Source organism: Erithacus rubecula, assembly GCF_903797595.1.
Source record: "Erithacus rubecula genome assembly, chromosome: 21".
Taxonomy (NCBI): domain Eukaryota; kingdom Metazoa; phylum Chordata; class Aves; order Passeriformes; family Muscicapidae; genus Erithacus; species Erithacus rubecula.
Window position 1 is genome coordinate 4,660,282 of NC_136673.1, and position 17,174 is coordinate 4,677,455.

The following is a 17,174-nucleotide window of genomic DNA, read 5'->3' on the forward strand; positions in this document are numbered from 1 at the left end:
GCTGCCCCCCTCCCATTCCACTGCCACAGCCCAGCACAGACCTGGAGGGGACAGCAGGGTGCCTTGGGGATATGTTCCAGCACTGGTGGCTGCGTGTGTTGACCAGGGAGGGTGGGAGCACCTGGGCATGCCCATGTGGGGCCAGGCTCTGGGTGGGTTTGGGGGTGCAGGGGGCTCCAGTGGTGTCTGTGCACACAAACGTTTGTGTGGGACCCTCAGCTGCACACAAGGACACACCAGCCAGATGAGGGGGACACACCTGGCCCCCAAATGAGACCCTCCATGCCAGCAGCATCCCTGACAACTGCCAGGGACACAAGGCCAGCTCCCAGCTGCTCCTCCAAATGAGGCAGCAAACGAAGGCAATGCATTAATGAGCGGTGTTGCTGTGCTCCCATTGTGGCAGCTCCACCAACCCCTGTCCCCTCCATCCCCCCTTCAGCTCCCTCCCCGAGGATCCCACCCTCTCTTCTCTGTGGCCACACGTCCAAGGGTGACATGGCAATCAGCACCAGTGGCTATTTAATGGCCCAGGACAGGCTGGCAGCTCATCTGGACACAGAGAGGAGCCAGGAGCAGCAGTGCTGGGCAGCACCGAGCTGCAGAGGTAAGTCACTGGTGGCCGTGTGTCTGTCTGTCTGTCTGTCCCTGCTTTACACCCCTGCCTGCATGGGCAGCACAGCCAGGGAGGAGTCAAAGGCTGGTGGGAAGCAGCTGGAGACCCACCAGCACCCTCAGACCCCAGGATGGGAATTTGGCAAACAGCAATTTGGCTCCATGATGGGCAATGGGGTGCAAAAAGAGAGAGAGCAGAACAGAGGCAAGGTGTGAGAAAGGTAGGGGTGAAGCCACAGTGAAGCCTCCGGGGTGTTGGGAAGGGCAGGCAGAGCTTGAGTGCACCTGGATCAGGTGCAGGAGTGAGAAAGAATCCCCTTAGGCAAGCATGGAGCAAACAGCCTGGCCCCAGCACCTGCTGCAGCTTTTAAGGCTATATCCCAGATGATAATACTAATACTAATACTAATACTAATACTAATACTAATACTAATACTAATACTAATACTACAACCCGTTTCCTCTTTCTGAGCCTTTATGGGAGGGGAAAGGGAGGCAGAGCAGCCCTACCCCTGCTGGAGGTCACCCCTGCACGACACTCAGGATTTCACTCCCTTCTCTCTGCTCAGACCCCTCTGCCAGGGCAGCCCCGAGCCCCACAAGGCAGAGGGATGCTCAGCACCTCCCTGTGCCCCTGTGTCACACAGGCATAGCGGCAGAACCCGCTCCTGGGGACGGTCAGGGTGATTGATGCTCCAAGAGGATCGGGCAGCTCCGGAGACCCCCGCCCTGCCCGGCTCTCCCCCCAGCCCAGAGCCCGGCTGTGGAGCAGCTGCAGGGCTGGAATTTGTGAGCCCTGCAAGGCTGGAATCTGTGAGCACAGAGCCGCTGCCGATGAAGGGCAGCAGCTCTCAGGAGGCAGGGAGGGAGCTCGGACCTCAGCTGGCGCTGGGTGCTGGTGTGGGGGCTGCAGAAGGAGCAGCGGGTCCCTGGGGGTTCCAGCAGGGGCGGCAGGGCTGCTTTGGGATGGGGAACTGCCTCAGCCGCTCCGAGGATGCTGGAGCTTCACTGACATTCCTCCCCCTTTCCCGTGCTTGCCCCAGATGAGAGCACCCTACTCGCTGTCCTGCCTCTTCCTGCTGAGCCTGGGAGCCTGCTTCCCTCCGGGCGAGCGCTGGGAGCCGCGCCCCGCGGGGGAAGGGGCTCTGCTCGGTGCCGGCTGGCAGACGGAGGGTCCCGGCTGGAGGGCAGCGGCCAAGCGGAGGAGAAGCGAGGAGCTGGACGCGCTGCTGAGCATCGCCCGGGAGCTGCGGGGACACGGCCCGGGGCAGCGGCCGGGCCGGCGGGGGGACACCGAGCTGCTGCCCAGCGCGGGGGAGAAGCGCAGCGGCGCCCTGGGCAACCTGGCCGAGGAGCTCAATGGCTACAACAGGAGAAAAGGGGGCTTCACCTTCCGCTTTGGGAGATGAGAGCCTGGACTTGATTCTCCACCTCCTGCGGGTCACCCCGTCCCGTCCTTCCCTTCCGTCTCACCTGGGTTTGCTCGGACTAAAGGGTATCGGGGGGTTTTGCTGCTGGGGTTGCCTTGGGGAGGGGGCACGCTGCGTTTACTCCACTCCCAGCTCTGCTCCAGATCTCCCAACCCTGCTCCCGACCAACGAAAGAAGAGGAGGGTGCCTTAAGGAGGAATCACCAAATGCCTTCCCTGATGGCACACAGCTTTTGCTGGGGCACAGGGAAAGGGCCTGGGGCTGGGTGTCCAGGGCTGGCAGAGAGCAGGGGTGGCACAGGGGCAGGGGTGGCACATCGGGCCAGGCAGTGCCAGCAGGGCCAGGCAGCAGGGCTGGAGGGTTACAGCAGGATAGTTCTGGTGCTGATAGCCCCCAGGGACTGCCTGTAGTCCAGGGCCTGCCCTCAGGGAGGAGAGGGTCCCTCCGAGCTCTCCACCGAGTTGCTGCTCTCCTGCCTGTTAAGGAAAAGTCCCTCCGGCAGCAAATTCTGCTTAGTGTCAAGATGCCTCTTACACGAGGCAGCTCCTGCCTGTAAAACCAGGGCAGAGCAGCGGGGTTCGAGAAAATCTTGTCCTTAGCAGCCCCAGGTGTGAGCACGGAAACCTGCCCAGGCAGCAGCATTCCTGCCACAGCCCCAGCGCCTGCTGATGCCCCCAGACTCCTCACCAGGGTGAGAGAGCAATGTCTGACCTTCAATGTCCTTGTCCCACTACCCCAGCTCCTCCCTGACAGCCTGGCCCTTCCAACACCTTCATGGCTTCATCACCACCTAATCCCAGCTGTAGCTACTGCAGGATTTTGGGTGCAGGGCTGAAACAAGAGCTTCTGCACTTTCCAGGACCATTGAGAGGTGCTCAGTGTCACTGGTGCTCCAGTCACTGGTGGTGCAGCTTTGAGACCCATTAGCCCCAAAACCAGCACAGAAAGAACCCCAGTGCCACCACCTGCCCCTCTTTTGGGCAGATTTAGCTCTGCCAGTCCCAGTGTTTTCCCTGTTCCTGCCAGAGGTACCAGCAATCAGAGCTCTAACTACCTGCTGCAGGCACTCACGGCAACTTGCACACTGAGCCACTGCTGATATTTCATTGCAGGCACAAAAATGAGCCGGGAGATGATTTGCAAGCGCTAAATTGCACCCTCAAAAATCAGAGACCGTGGCAGGACTTGGTTGGGGGAGTAAAAAGATTGAAAAAAACCCCTAAATCAGGCTGCAAGAGGTGCATTGTAATATCCATCAAGCAGACAGACCACTTAATGCAGTGCTGTGCGAGTCGTTCTGGCAGCAGCAGCAGTGACTGAGGCTGAAGGGAGGAGCTGGAAACAGTGATGGGGCAGCAGCAGGTGCAGGGAGCGATGGAGGAAAGGACCAGGAGAGACTCCAGGTTTGCAGGGACACAGTGCCAGGATTTGACCCTCAAGTGAGGAAACAATTGCTGTGAAGGTGAGGAAGGGCATTTCCTGGGAAATTTTCCCTGCAGCCCTGGGGATGGCACACCGGGAGCACAGCAGAGACCGGGGGCAGCACTCGGGGGGCTGAGCCCGGGCAGGTCCCCACCCCAGGCACCCCAAACCCCTCTCCAACCCTCCCAATTCCCTCTTTGGATCGGGGCACAGCAGAGACGGAGCTATATTGATGTTTCTATGGCAACGACTTCCCCCCACCCCTTTCTTTTGAGTGTTCAAACCATCAATAAACACGCACTGATCAATTTTACCCTGCGCTGGAGTCGGGGGGAGGGATGGAAGGGGGAAGAGTTTTGGAGTAACTCTGGGTCAGTGAGGGCTGGTAAATCCCTGGCTTTGCTGTGATGGATCATTGCAGGGGAAAGTGGCACTGACTGCTGCAGGAAGGGGAAGGAAACCTGCTGGGCAATGCTGTGACTGCGGGGATGCCTGGGCTCCTGCACTCAAGTCCCAGAGAGGAACAGGCTCAGAACAGCCTCATAAAAGCTCACACATAATGAGGCTTTGATTGATGTGCAATAACCTCTGTAGAACTCACTGAAAATTGGAGCACTTACCTGGCAGGTGGGACAGTTGGGCTCAGCCCCCACACCCCAGGGCTCCTTGATGTGCAGCTTGGTGCCACCAGGGCAATGGCATCACCCCCTCACCCTCTGAGGAAAGGGGCTCCTGCCAGGCTGTGACATGGGGCAGGTGAGGGGCCACAGCATCCCTGGACTCCCCATAGCACACCTGAGGGTGCCTGGGAAGGGGCAGCATTCCAGGCTCTTGATTACTGCTCCTTGATTATTGCTGGGGAGGGGAGGTAAAAGTGAATGGAAAATAACTGCCTGGAGCCTGGGGGTGTGGCTGGGAGGGAGAAAGGGGAACACAAGAACGACCCCTGAGGGGCTGGAAAGCCCAACCCTGAACACTGGACACTTTATCTCCCACCCAGCTCCCACAGGGAGCTACACCCCTTCCCAGTTCCTCTGCTCCTGATGGGGGGAGCAGCTCCCGAGGGGACACCCAGACCCCAAACATCTTGGAGAGGTGGAGAGCTCAGAACCCACCCACACATCAATCCATATGGATCAAACAGGCTCTGGATTCCTCCACACACGGCCAGTGGGGAGCAATGCAGGCATTGCCATCACTGCTGGCACTCTCCATCAAACACCCAATAACCTTCCCTGCCCAGGTACAACCCTTGGCTCTCCCCTGGTCTCTGCTCCACTCCCACAGGCTGCCCCACTCTGTTCCTCCAGCCCAGGCAGAACTGCAGCACGATAAACACTCACAACAGGAACAGCAAACCCCAGAAACCCCAAGGATCCTCTGCAGAGGAAGAGCCTGGTTTAATTGTGTCCCAGGGACCCATGAAGAGGCTCTGTGTATCATAACTGGGTCATGCAGGCTGCAGGAGCACAGGTGGGACCTTTACCAGCAGAATTGATGGCAGGACAAACACAGAACCCTCAACAGGGGGCTGATGGCTGGGAAAACGTCCAGCAAGGGCTGGTTTGCAGGTCAGCTTTCTGCTGAGCTGGATCTACCATGGAGCAGCACTGGCAGGGACAGCTCTGAGCCCAGCCTCACTGAAATGACTGAGGGCTGTCCCTCACCCACAGCTTTAGGGGCATTGGCATTGCCAAGGTGTCAGGAATTGATGCAGGAGCATCACTGTCAGCAGCCCACCCAGGCCTCACCTTGGACAAGGAGGGTCCCACTCTGCTGCCAGCCTGCTTTCAGATGCACAGGGGATGACAGGAACCCTCTCCTCACAGGTGTATTTTCCTCTCTTTTCAATGAATGTCAGCCAAGGCAGAGGCTGTGGGCTGTCCCTGACCATCCTGGCACCTCTGAAAACACCACTGGCCCAGTCAGCCTGACCATAAAAACATGGGGTTTGTAAGAAAAAGAGTGAGCATAAAACACTGACCACATTTTACATCTTGTGACAAGCAACTTCTCAATAAAAAGCAAGATGACATTAAAGGAAAACTTAAAAGAGTGAACATTGTAATTTCAAAGACAGGAAAACCAAAACAAAACCACAAACACAGCTATTTTTCCCCCAGAGCACTCTCACTTTCAAGCTCAATAGCCTTGAAAATTGGAGCAATCAAACTGTTAAATGCATCGATCTGTTAAATCAACTCCTACTGTACTCAGCTAAATTTAGCCTTTAATCCCCTCTCTCTCAGTCCCAACACTGCAGATCTGGGGGAGTTCCCCAGCCAGGTCAGTGCCCTCTGCCTTCCCACGACACCATGGACTGGTCCCTCAGGCCAGCAGAGATGGAAATCACCAGGAGTGATGGCATTTAGGGCCAGGTGAAGCTTCTCCACCTTCCCTCAGCCCACAGCTACTCACCACATTCAGGTTTGGACACTGATTTTGTCACAACTCCCAGAGTGCTGCTCACTGCAGCTCATCCCTTTGCTGTCCTGTGCCTTGCCAAATGCAGGCTTTTAATTTTGTTTATATTCACCAGTGCATCCTCCTGCTTTTCCTTCACCTTCTTCATCTTCACCATCAGCAGCCCAACACAGTTGCTGTCACAGCAAGGTTTCCCAAGAGCCTTGTTTCCCCTGCCCTGGAGTGAGCAGATCCTGGTGCCAGGACCTACAGATTCCACCAGGGACTTACAGAGGGGATCAGAAATGCAGAGAACTGGGTTACAACCCTAAAACATCACTGTGGAACTGTGGGACCTCGGGCACACCACACACTGTCACCTGCCCTTGTTTCTCTCTCATCATTTTTGAGTCTTTAGCATCTTCATTAATCAAAACAGTGGCTCATTTTAGAGGCTGCTCAGTACCTGGAAATGTCCCTCCCTTAAGGTTTACCTAAAAGGCTGAAGGGAAACAGAAAATAAGAATGGGAAACCAAAAGTGAAGGAGGGAACTGTATGAGGAGAGAAAGTCATGGGTCATTTCACAGCAGAGGAGGAAAACACAACAGCAGCTGAATTACAGACTACAAGCCATTAACAGAGGAAAAGTTTAGTCAAATCTCTGAAATAAATCTCCTTGAAGACAACAGCAAAGTCTTTGATTCAGTAGAGGTGATGACATAGTCTTACTCTGTGTATCTCTTTTTTTCTCCTGACTTTCCAGAACCAGATCAAAAGAACAGAGGAAAAGGAAAGGGCTGCTGCCCTGGCTCTGACCATCCCACTGTGCTGAAGGGTCACAGTGAACCCAAACAGGGAACTCCTGCTTTTGGATGAGGAGTCCAAGGGGAGTCAACTGGGTTGGAAAAGCCTCATCAACAGACAAAACCAAGTTTTCCTCACCATTGATTTATTTTTAAATATACTACGCAAGAGAGACTGGAATAAAAAAAAACAAATTAAAAAAAAATGGAAATAGAGAAAGAGAGAAGAATTGGAAGTCATGTACAGAAACAATCTGTACTGGACTAAATTAAAGGGGAAACGACCCCCTTAAGTATCACAGAGATGAAGGACAGAGCTATTTACACACTGTAAAAAAGACAAGTCTACAAAAGTGTGTAATAACGAGATACAAATGTATAATATAGTGGCACAATATGTTATCAAAGTAAAAACAGTACCTCCAGGAAAGAGACAATTCAAGGGTTGGGTTTTTTCTTACATTTTTAAAGGCAGCCTGTGGCAGAAATGTGTATTTTCTTTTGAACATTTGTCATGTGTTAAGTCATGGCTGTTTGTGAGGGTGAGAAGTGGCATGAACACACACGAGTGAACTACTAGAAATCAGATACAAAACAAACAGTTCCAAAGAGAACAGCATAAAATACAATTGAAGGCAATTAGTGTTTAAGATACACAAGAGGGGTCACGAGTTACAGGGGAACAGAAAACGGGAAATGTGTTTTTCTCATGTTTGGAACTGTTAAGAGGAGCTAAATTGCACCGTTAATAGCCCTAAACCTTGTTCTTTCACTATTGTCACGAGTCACAGTTAGTTCCCAGCATTAATTGGGAAGGTCACAGGACCTTGGCAAGGAAGGCCAGGAGTCTTGCTGTCAGCATGTTGTGGCAGTTTCCTGGGGAGATGCACCCCAGAGAAGTGCCTGCAGTCTCCACAGATCCTTGTTTGATGCTGGATGGAACCATGAAGGCAGGAATGTTTTTAACCCCAGGGAACTGGCACTGGAGCTCCTCCCAGGGGGTTCCAGTGGCACAGAAAGGCAGGCACCACAGCCCATCAAAGCACAGGGCTCTGCAGGAGGGCAGGAGCCAGGCTCCAGCTCCCCTCACAAAACAAAAAGCTGGAAATTCCACTGGAGACAGGGCAGCTCTCACCCACTGTGATGTGCAGGCTCAGCCCAGCAGTGCCTCAGAACTCACCCCGAGCTGTCTCTTCCCACTGCCACCCTCCCTGGGACACCCACCCCAAACACCAGCACAGTTAGTGTCAGACATCACCACAGCACATCCTCCCCCAGACCTTTCCAGGCCTGCTCTGCTGCCAGGGAGATCCACAAACAGGCTCCTGGGCTGTGACACCTGCAGGTGCTGCCTCCCACACTGCGAGCCCAAGCAATTCACTGGAGCTCAGCAGCACTAAGAAACTACTGAAAACACAGAAATGAAGAGTGGCAGGTGGGATCAGAGGAAGAGTTTGGGCAATCATCACTTGTAGCATTCTGTCATTAAAGAAAAATTACATTAATAGTTTTCCCCCTTCCCTTCCAAGCACCAAATCTGTTGCATTAGTGTCAGGTAAATGTCAGACTTGGGTCAGGGCCATGTGCTGGGCAAACTCTGCCAAGAAATGCAGGTGGGCATATTGCTATCCAGACACTCATCCTCATGTACAGAGGGGCAGAGGGAGGGACAAAAATGGCACAAACTCCTCCTGAGGAGAATGGCATCTCAGTGTCCACCAGTCTGGCCACAGTCTTACTGGTCTGTCCAGAACAATAAAATATTAATGAAAAGGCATGGTGTGACATCAGCATTTAGACTTGTAGTCCACAAGGCAAGAACTCCACAGATAAGACGATTACAAGAATATGAAACACAGGGAATGTGAGTTCAGAGGGTGGGGAGTGCCTCCTGAACACAGCCCTGCCCTTAGGGCTGGGGCGTCCGTGCACAGTCTGCGTCCTTGGCACGGCGCTGACCCCAACGCTCCCTGCTCAGTCCACACCTTACTCTCTCCACAGCTGGCTTTGGCCCATTGTGACTGATTGATTCACTTGCTTTGTTTCTCAGCCTGGTTTCTTGCTACCTCTGAACGATGTCGCTGATTTCTTTGAGGGAGCTGAGCAGTTTGCTGAAGTCCTGGGTGGCGGCAGGGCCGCTGCCGGCGCTGGCCGGGCAGATCTGCAGCTCCCGCAGGTTGTTCTCCAGCTTATTGATGGCCTCCCGAAAGGCAAACTTGTTCCTCATCTGCTGGATGGAGTCCACGTAGCTCACACAGAAGGTGTAGAGGTTCTTGCCAGCCTCCAGGACGGCGCTGTGGCTGGCCATTTGCTCAGAGTTCTTGCTGATGGCGAGCCGTAGAGCCTCGGTGCTTTCCAGCACCACCCCTTTGGTGATGGTGCCGCTGGCAATCCTCTCCGGGGGCTGCCGGGTCTTCCGCAGCGACACCCTGGTGGATATGAGGGGGATGAAGGCTGTGGATGACGTCTGCTCCCCTCCTGGGGCAGAGGGTACGGATGAGGAAGAGGCAGCTGGGGTTGCTGTGCTCAGCAGCAGCTTTGTAGAGGACTGTGGCTTTGGTACAGAGGGGATCCCCAGCTTTTTCACACCTTCCCCTGACTGGTTTGGCTTGACAGCATCACTGCCTGCAGCCTCTCCAACCTGAGTCAACTGTTTGGATTTCGGCCCAGACACCACATCTGCTGCTGCTTCATGGCTGGGGCTGTGAGAAACCTTCCCAGGCTTGGCAATGGAGGATGAAGACAGTGGGAGTGGAGGGGCTGGTTTCAGCTTTGATAACTTCCCTTTGTCCTTCCCTGCCGACTCTGAGGTCTGCTTGAGCCTCCTCAGGCGTGGCTCCTCAGAGGAAGCTTTGCTGACCCCCACGAACCCAGCAGGGTTGGGTTTGGCAGCAGAACCTTGGTCCATCATCACAGTGGTACCTAAGGCACTGGGTTTGACTCCATCATCCTTGTGGAGCCCGCTGGAGGAAGGAGGGGCAGCAGGTTGCCTACGGCCGAGTTTTGGTGTCAGGGTGGGAGGGCTGGAACCAGGGCTGGACTCTGCATCTTTGAACACATCATCAGCAGTCTCTTCATTCTTCTTAAGCAGCCGTGGAGGAGGGGTCACTGTTCCCCTGACAGACACGTCAGCCTTGGCCTCGTTCGCCCGTTTCCGAGGCAGCGCTGGCTTCTCGCTTTTGTGCCCCCCGAAAGTGGAGGAATCAAACTGGCGCCCCGTGGACTGCAGATCCCGGGGCAGAGTCACAGATTTCCACTCTGTGTCCTTGGCTCCATGGGGCACACAGGAGGCTGAGCAGGACCTCAAGAAACGCTTGCTGGAGTTGGAGCTGCTCTCCTCCTCACCAGCCACCCCTCGGCCGCTGCTCATCGTGCTGGATTTCTTCCGTAAGTGGGGAGACAAGAACCCAGAGTTGCCAGTCACGACCCCGTTGGTGACACCAGCCCCATTGCTTGGGCTCTGGAACTTGGAGGGGTCAGCTGTGTCTGCAGGGGGGGCAATGAAAGGCCCGTTGCCAGCATCCCTGCACTCCTCCTCCCCGCCCACCCTGCGCTCCGCGTGTCCGTCCATCTCCCTGAAGGAGCTGCTCCGTTTCGGAGGGGTAGGGGCAGTTTTCTTCTTCTTCTTGATCAGGGCACTGAAGAGGTTGTGCTTTTTGTCTTTTGGAAGCAGCCGCTCATCTTCATTCAAACTGCTCTCCAGGGCCACCCTCTCCTTCCGTGGGAGCAAGGGAGAAACAGCAGGTTCATGATCCAGGGCGTCTGCAAGGGAAAAGGAAAGTTTTCTGAGTAGTGCTCAGAGTCAGAATAACCCATTTTATTACAGGATCAAACCAGTGCAGCACCTCCAAAAGGTGCAGGTTCTCTAAACAGACACAACTTCAGAGCAGAAATAAAGTAAGTGCAGCCACACTCAAGCCTGGACTGAACGTGGTCCCTGATCCTGCATCCATTTATTCCTGAGGTGGCTGCCAGACTACTTTCCCTGTGGGTTTCTGAGTGGAAGAGTGACATACAAACACTACATGTTTGTGTTCTGATTCCCCTCCTCACATCTGGAGATTTGTCTAAACTTCACAGTGTGAAGAAGATAAATAAGAAGCAGCCTTTGCTTTAGTCCCTGAGCTATTGCTGTCTTTTGAATCGCTGACCCTCTGAATTAATAAGGCACCACTGAAACCCACCTCCATCCCCAGGCTCCTCGTTCATTTTCCTGATGTCATCCTTTGTGGGGAATGGAAGTAACTGTTTCATGAGCAGAAATCCAGATCTATATATGACACTGCAGGTCATATATAGAAGCTCAGTTTTGTACAATAACAGAGAAATGGGGCAGTGCCAGCCTCCTCCAGCAGCTCTACTGCAGAGGGAAGTGATGGGGTGACCCTCTCTCCACTTACAAGCAGCACTTAAAAATGAATAATGGTTTATAATAAATTCATACAGAGTCCTGAAGGTCTCTGTGTTTGACTGACAGAGGGGCTCGTTCCCAGGCCAGGCACTCCAGTGGCATTCTAATCCAAAGGAGGAATGCCTGCAGGGCAGCATATACATTTACAGCTTGACTAGGCAGCAAGAAGGGAGATGAAGCAGAGTCATAAGGAAGGATGCTTCTTAGTCACAAATTGGTGATCATCATGCTATGGGTAGGATTTTGGCTGAGGAATGGATTTTGGTTGAGGAGAGACAATTTGAAAAAAAATAAAAATGGTGTACTTTGAGAGGACAACATGTTTGCACAGGAACACTGCAGTTACACCATTCCCAAGGGACTCAGAGGGACCTGGACAGCCAGAAGAGCCAGACCATGGCCTTAATGACACAGGAGAGGTTTAGAAATCCAGAGAAAACTAGCAGCTAGCACTGAGGATCAGCTTCCAGCTGCTGGACTTGCCATGGAAACACTGACAATTGGAAGGAAAACTGCAATAAAACTTTATTGTGAAAAAATTTCTTCCACAGTAAAGAATGAAATGATTCCCAGCATAATGTTAAAATCATATTATGCCTGCTGTACTTGAATTTCTCAAAGCTCCCAAGTATTTAAATGAAATTATTTTAACTTCAAAAGCTTGTAATAATAGGCAATTATATTTCCTATATATTGTAAATAACCTTCCTTCCTAAGTCACTGATACTTTCTTGTCCTGACATTTTAAATCTCCTTTTTTCCCCCCCCCCTCTCTGCCCAGATGTAGATTGGGTATTGAAACATTACTACTGGGTGAATCTGACACTACACAAAAGAGGTCAGTCACATGAATGGTCAGCCTCCACAGGAGCTGGAAAAAACCCCACTGCATTTCATTTTACATTCTTGTATTTCAAACACAGAACTACATGCAAATCTCCTGTACTCATTCAGCCTTTTACCACTGCTTTTATTACCTCAGAATGGAAGGTAAGTGCCTGAAAAAACTGATTGGAAGTTTAATTTTATGGAAGAGTCTGTAAATACCTTTTTGTCCCTCACTGAAATGATATTTGGTGCCTGCCAAGAGCAATACTCTTCTGTGCTGCAAGCACAAATCTGGTAGGATGGAACAGTGAAGAAACCTCCCTTATGGGGCTTGCTAAACCTGAGCTATCACCCTGCTTTAAATTATGCAGTGTGGTAGTGTAAAGTGGCTTGAACACAGCAGATTACCCAGCACTCAGATGCAGTGGGAGATCCCACTGATAGCTCCTGCCAGGGAATGGGAAGAGGATATGATCAGAGAGCTCTGTGCTCAGGCTCTGGTCTTTAGGGAGCTGCAGGCAACAGCCATTAAGTTAAAAGAACTCCAAGGGCTTCTCTAAGCAACAGCAGGGAGATCACCAGTCCCTCAACCAGTTAAGGATTCACACTCCCAGCTGCTGTGTGTATCTGGCTCCAGAATTAACAACCTACCTTTGCAAAAACTAATAAAAGGAGTTCTGGACCCAGCAGACTCAGCAGCCTGTCACCCAGAAACACAGCGCTGGTACAGAGACATGGCACCTGTTATTAGGCACAGCTCTGCCTACGTGAGGGCCTGGAGCTAGATGTGCATTTTGTTTCCCCCTGTATTTCCTGCAGGAATAATGACTTTAATTAAAACCTACCACATTCCCCCTGGCCTCGAGCATGTGCAGTCTCCAAGCCCTCGTTGGCATCTTTGCTTTCGGCAGCTCTCCTCGATGTTCGCGTTTTGGTTGGCAACTCTGGGGCTTGCAGGAAATTGCTCACTACGCTCCTCATGCCCTTCTTTCCCAATTCCTTCTCCACCTCTGCAGTGCACAGAAGAAAGACAATCACTGCAATCAACTGAAGATAAAAATCTATTGCTCTGTCTGGAATTAGTAGCACAAAAGAAAAGCAAACAACACAAAAAGAGGGAGTTCCTTGGGGTTGTTCAGTCATTTGGCCCTTTAAAATGAGATGCTTACCTAGAAAAAGATACCCACATATAAACAAATAACTGCTTTCTACATCATTTACACCAGGTAGTATAACACAGGACTGAGTTTCACTGCCAAGCAGTCCATAACAGGCAGAGTTAAGGATGCAGTCAGCCCTTTCCTCACCCATGGAACTCCTGGTCTAACAGGGACCCAGACCTACCATCAGAGATGCTGGATTCCTGAAACATCGTTTCAAAGGCCTGATGGATCTCAGCAAAGGAGGGTCTATCAGAAGGACTCCACTGCCAGCCTGAAAAAAAGCACACCACCACTCAGAACTTCCCTCCAGCAGCAGACACTCAGTACTCTGCACCAGGAGGAGCCAGAAATCACAGTTCCCTTCCAATGCACTGAGACAAAATACTGACATGAAAATCTGATTTACGGGGTGCTGAGTGTCTGCAACCACTTTGATTCAGTGACAGCTGCAGACACCCAGCATTCCCTAAATCAGGTTTTGGTGTCAGTGTGTGACAGTAGGTGCTGAGCACTGCTGGGGAAAAGTACAGGGCACTGAGTCACGTTCCAAAAAGCCACAGTGAGAGACACAGTCAGTCCTGCAAGAAACCAAATGAAGCTCCTGCTTCATCCTTGCAGCACAAGCTTTTCTTCAAGTTGTCAGGAAAAAGGAGACAAAGGAAGCATTGAGACCCACAACAAATCTCCTCTCTGGGCCTGTGGGCTCCCAGTAGAGATGACCAGCTGGTTTCATAACATGTTCATCCTCTAGAGAAAGCAGTTTTACCCAAACACTTCCACAGAGCACTGCACCTTCCCTGCAACTGGCAGGGAACTCTCATGCCTTGTGGTACATAGCCAGACTCCTGCACTTTTATTGCACCCTTGCAGAGCTACAAAGCAGGGCTGAGAAACACTTACATGCTCTCATGAGCTCATAAACTTTCTCAGGACAGCCCTCAGGACGCTCCATACGATAGTCCTTCTCCAACAGCTCATAGACTTGAGACAGGTCAATCCCAGGGTAAGGGGACATACCATAGGTTGCAATTTCCCACAGCAGAACACCAAAGGCTGCAGCAGAGAACAAGAAGGACAAAGAAAAAAAATAAAAGGGAGGAAAAAAAATCAATAAGCTTTGTTTTCATCTTGAATTTGAGAGGCTGTTTAGTGGGAGCAGTCACTAAATAGTGCTGCACACTTAGACCAGCCCTGGGTGGCTCAGACCCCATGCTCAGCAGCAGCTGAAATGTTAAAGAAGCGTAACAAGGCTCTCCGTCAGCACAGACAAGTCTCCTGCGATATGACAGGGTAGAATTAGACTAATTTTCAATGTATCAGTTGTCTCAAACCCGAACGCCTTGAGATCCTTCAAGTCCTATTAGAGGCACAATTAAGAGACTTCACAGTGGATTAGCTGAAAATGCTTCACTGCTGCACTGCAGTCGCTCTCTCAGTGTGGCAGCTCCTCTCATTTGCAACCTCTCCCTGGAGGACTTGCACATTTTAATAGCTCAGTGTTTTTGGGGTGCCCTTGTTTAGCTGCAGTGTGGTCTGGAAAGGGAATCTGAGAGGCAGCAGTGAGAGGAAAGTTTCAGCAGTTGCTATCAACGAGATATGGTGAGGGTGAGACATTTTGGTTCCAGGGAAAGCTGAATAGGAAAAGGGAGAGCACAAAAAGGGTCTTGGAACAGGCATTCAAGTGGCAGCAGTCAGTGGGGATGCAGGTCAGCAGAGGGGTCAGGCAGCTAACCCAGGAGTCAGGCACACAGAATAAACCCACCACCAGTTCAACAACCTGCATGTAATTAGTTCAGTCACCCTATTCTGTTCTTAACCTGAAGAGAAAGCGATTACAATTCTGCATAAGTAAGGAAATCACATCACATTACATGGCAACGCCACCAAGGGCAATTTACATTAGACATTTCTGTGCACAATTTTCTTTGATTGCTGTCTTGAGGCAGTGAGGTGAAAACATCTAAACCCTGGCGTGCCCAGCAGCAGCCCTGGCCTGCGGGGACAGCTGATCTCAGCTGGGATCCCAAAGTCCACTGCCCCAACTCTGCTTCCTGAGGTTACATTAACCCTAATAAAGGGACCCCATATTCCTTTGGGATCCTGCACCCACCACAGCAGTACAGCAACATCCTCAGACTGTGGCAGATACTCAGCAGCCAACACCACATGGACACCCAAGGCAGCAGGAACACCTTGGTGAGCAATCACACACTCCTTGGGAGGCTGTTTTGGGTTTTTCTTTCTCCATCTACAAAACATTTTACATCAGCCATCTACCTAAAAGTTTCTGCAGCATAAAACCTTTCTCTGCACATTTTTCTCCCAAATTGCAGAAAACTTCATCTCTGTTCCACTACTGTCTGTTGGTTTATACATAGAAGATGCTCAGGATATCATTTTCCAAGTGCCTTTGGGACCACATTCCACAAACTTCTATCTCATACCACTGGGCACACTTGAGAATTTGACCAACAGCTATGGCAGAGATATAAAACCCAAAGAAAGGCTGATAAAAGTACAATGAGATTTTCTGTGGTCAGATTTGATACAATATAGCTTCATTCAGCTAAGTCTACTCTTATCACTAGCACTTCAGGGCTCTTCAATAACCATTTGTCATCAAATTTTCCCTCTGCTTCTCCTCATCTCATTCCAAAGATTATTCTCTTAAAATGCAGAAAGACAAGCTTGGAGCTATCACTAGACAGATACACACATAATTATTTTTTTAACGTGAAACGAACCAGATTCTTTACTCCTTGAAGTAGTTAGAAAGTTTTGGGCTATAAAATAATGTATCACTTCACAGCCCTGTGCCAGAATTCCATTCAAGGCAGTAGCACTGGTGCCCTTCAGCCCCATTTCATACATTTCTATAAACACCACAGTATCTTTTCATATTTGCCAACAACTCAAATATATAAAATCAGGTGGGCATTCTCTGTGCTCTGCCAAGCAGAGAATAATTCCTGCACTGACAAACTCACAGAACAACATGGCTCAAACCAGAGAACCTGCTGCTCCCTCCTGAAATATTCCACAGCAGCCTCATTTCCCAGCCCTGGAAAAGAAGACTATCATCTGCATTCATTCCATGCAAATTCTTACCCCAGACATCAGATTTAATGGAGAACTTGTTGTAGGCCAGGCTTTCTGGTGCAGTCCACTTGATGGGGAATTTTGCTCCAGCATGGGCTGTGTAGGTGTCACCAGTCATTAACCTGCTCAGGCCAAAGTCTGCCACCTTCACCAAGTGGTTCTCCCCTACAAGGCAGTTCCTGGCAGCAAGGTCCCTAAAAAAGGAGACCAAAAATAGGCAATGAGAAGTCCTTAGCATCTCACTTCTAGCAATAGCAAGGCAGCCTGCTGTTCCTGAAGAAACCTGGGCCTGTGTGATTATTTTGATCCAAATATTACACAGAAATTCTGGATTACACGCACACACACAAGAGGGAAAGTTATTTTCCATTCTGTCTTCGTAAGGCTGTCATCCCAACTCTTTTTTTTTTTTTATTCTAATTTGAAGTGAGAGCTTGAAGAAGCCCCCTCACTTTCAATAAAAGCTGCCACCCTCAGGATAAAAATATTTCAAAGAAATGTCAGCGCTCAAGTTATCAATAGCTGGGGATGAGCACTGAATAAACTGAGTTTCAATTCCTCACTTCTTGCCCACCTCTGTAGCACTTCAGCCACCCCAGCCAACACCAGTCACCCTCCAGAGCTCCTTTTCCAGCCCTTGCTTAAGCACCAGGATGAGCTCCCAGCCCTGCTCTTCCTCCCAGGTGTACCACCTCTTACAGCACAACTTACAGTTCACAACCAGCATTTGGCCTTTGCAAACCTGCTGGAGCCTCTGCTACCAGTGCTGGCATTTTCAAAGGACTGGGAAACAAGCACATTTAACTTTTTCTCTGCATTTTTTCCCACCACTGGCCCTACCCTGGCAGGTGAGAGATGTGCACATTGCATTTGTCACTGCCCTGGCTTGTACATGCTGTTTGCACCCTTGGAAATGCTTCAGGAGGACAAAAATGTAAAGCAGAGAAGTACATTTCTCCTAACATTAGGTTTTGTTAAAAACACTTTTCCAGATTATGT

At 51.0% G+C, this 17,174-nt stretch overlaps 3 protein-coding genes across 17 annotated transcripts in view; 2 read left to right on the forward strand and 1 right to left on the reverse strand.

Annotated features, from left to right (window-relative positions):
* Nucleotides 1-848: 848 nt before the first annotated feature.
* The window catches only part of FNBP1 (formin binding protein 1), a 385,839-nt gene continuing 369,513 nt past the window's right edge, over nucleotides 849-17,174 (forward strand). For all 14 annotated transcript variants that reach the window (XM_079323980.1, XM_079323984.1, XM_079323977.1 and 11 more), the window contains exon 1: nucleotides 849-853. The gene's annotated coding sequence lies outside the window, so the exon portion shown is untranslated. The remainder of the gene's footprint in view (nucleotides 854-17,174) is intronic.
* QRFP (pyroglutamylated RFamide peptide) lies at nucleotides 1,659-2,024 on the forward strand (the record flags this gene model as incomplete). The annotated part of the gene is made up of 1 exon (XM_079324283.1): nucleotides 1,659-2,024. The coding sequence occupies one exon, from the start codon at nucleotides 1,659-1,661 to the stop codon at nucleotides 2,022-2,024; it is 366 nt and encodes a 121-aa protein (XP_079180409.1).
* ABL1 (ABL proto-oncogene 1, non-receptor tyrosine kinase) overlaps nucleotides 6,800-17,174 on the reverse strand; it is a 74,776-nt gene continuing 64,401 nt past the window's right edge. For both annotated transcript variants that reach the window (XM_079323959.1, XM_079323960.1), the window contains exons 7-11: nucleotides 16,185-16,369; nucleotides 13,977-14,129; nucleotides 13,258-13,347; nucleotides 12,759-12,923; nucleotides 6,800-10,436 (exon numbers count right to left, since the gene is read on the reverse strand). In XM_079323959.1, the coding sequence (XP_079180085.1) occupies nucleotides 8,737-10,436; nucleotides 12,759-12,923; nucleotides 13,258-13,347; nucleotides 13,977-14,129; nucleotides 16,185-16,369 (2,293 nt within the window). In that variant the 3' untranslated portion in view covers nucleotides 6,800-8,736. The remainder of the gene's footprint in view (nucleotides 10,437-12,758; nucleotides 12,924-13,257; nucleotides 13,348-13,976; nucleotides 14,130-16,184; nucleotides 16,370-17,174) is intronic.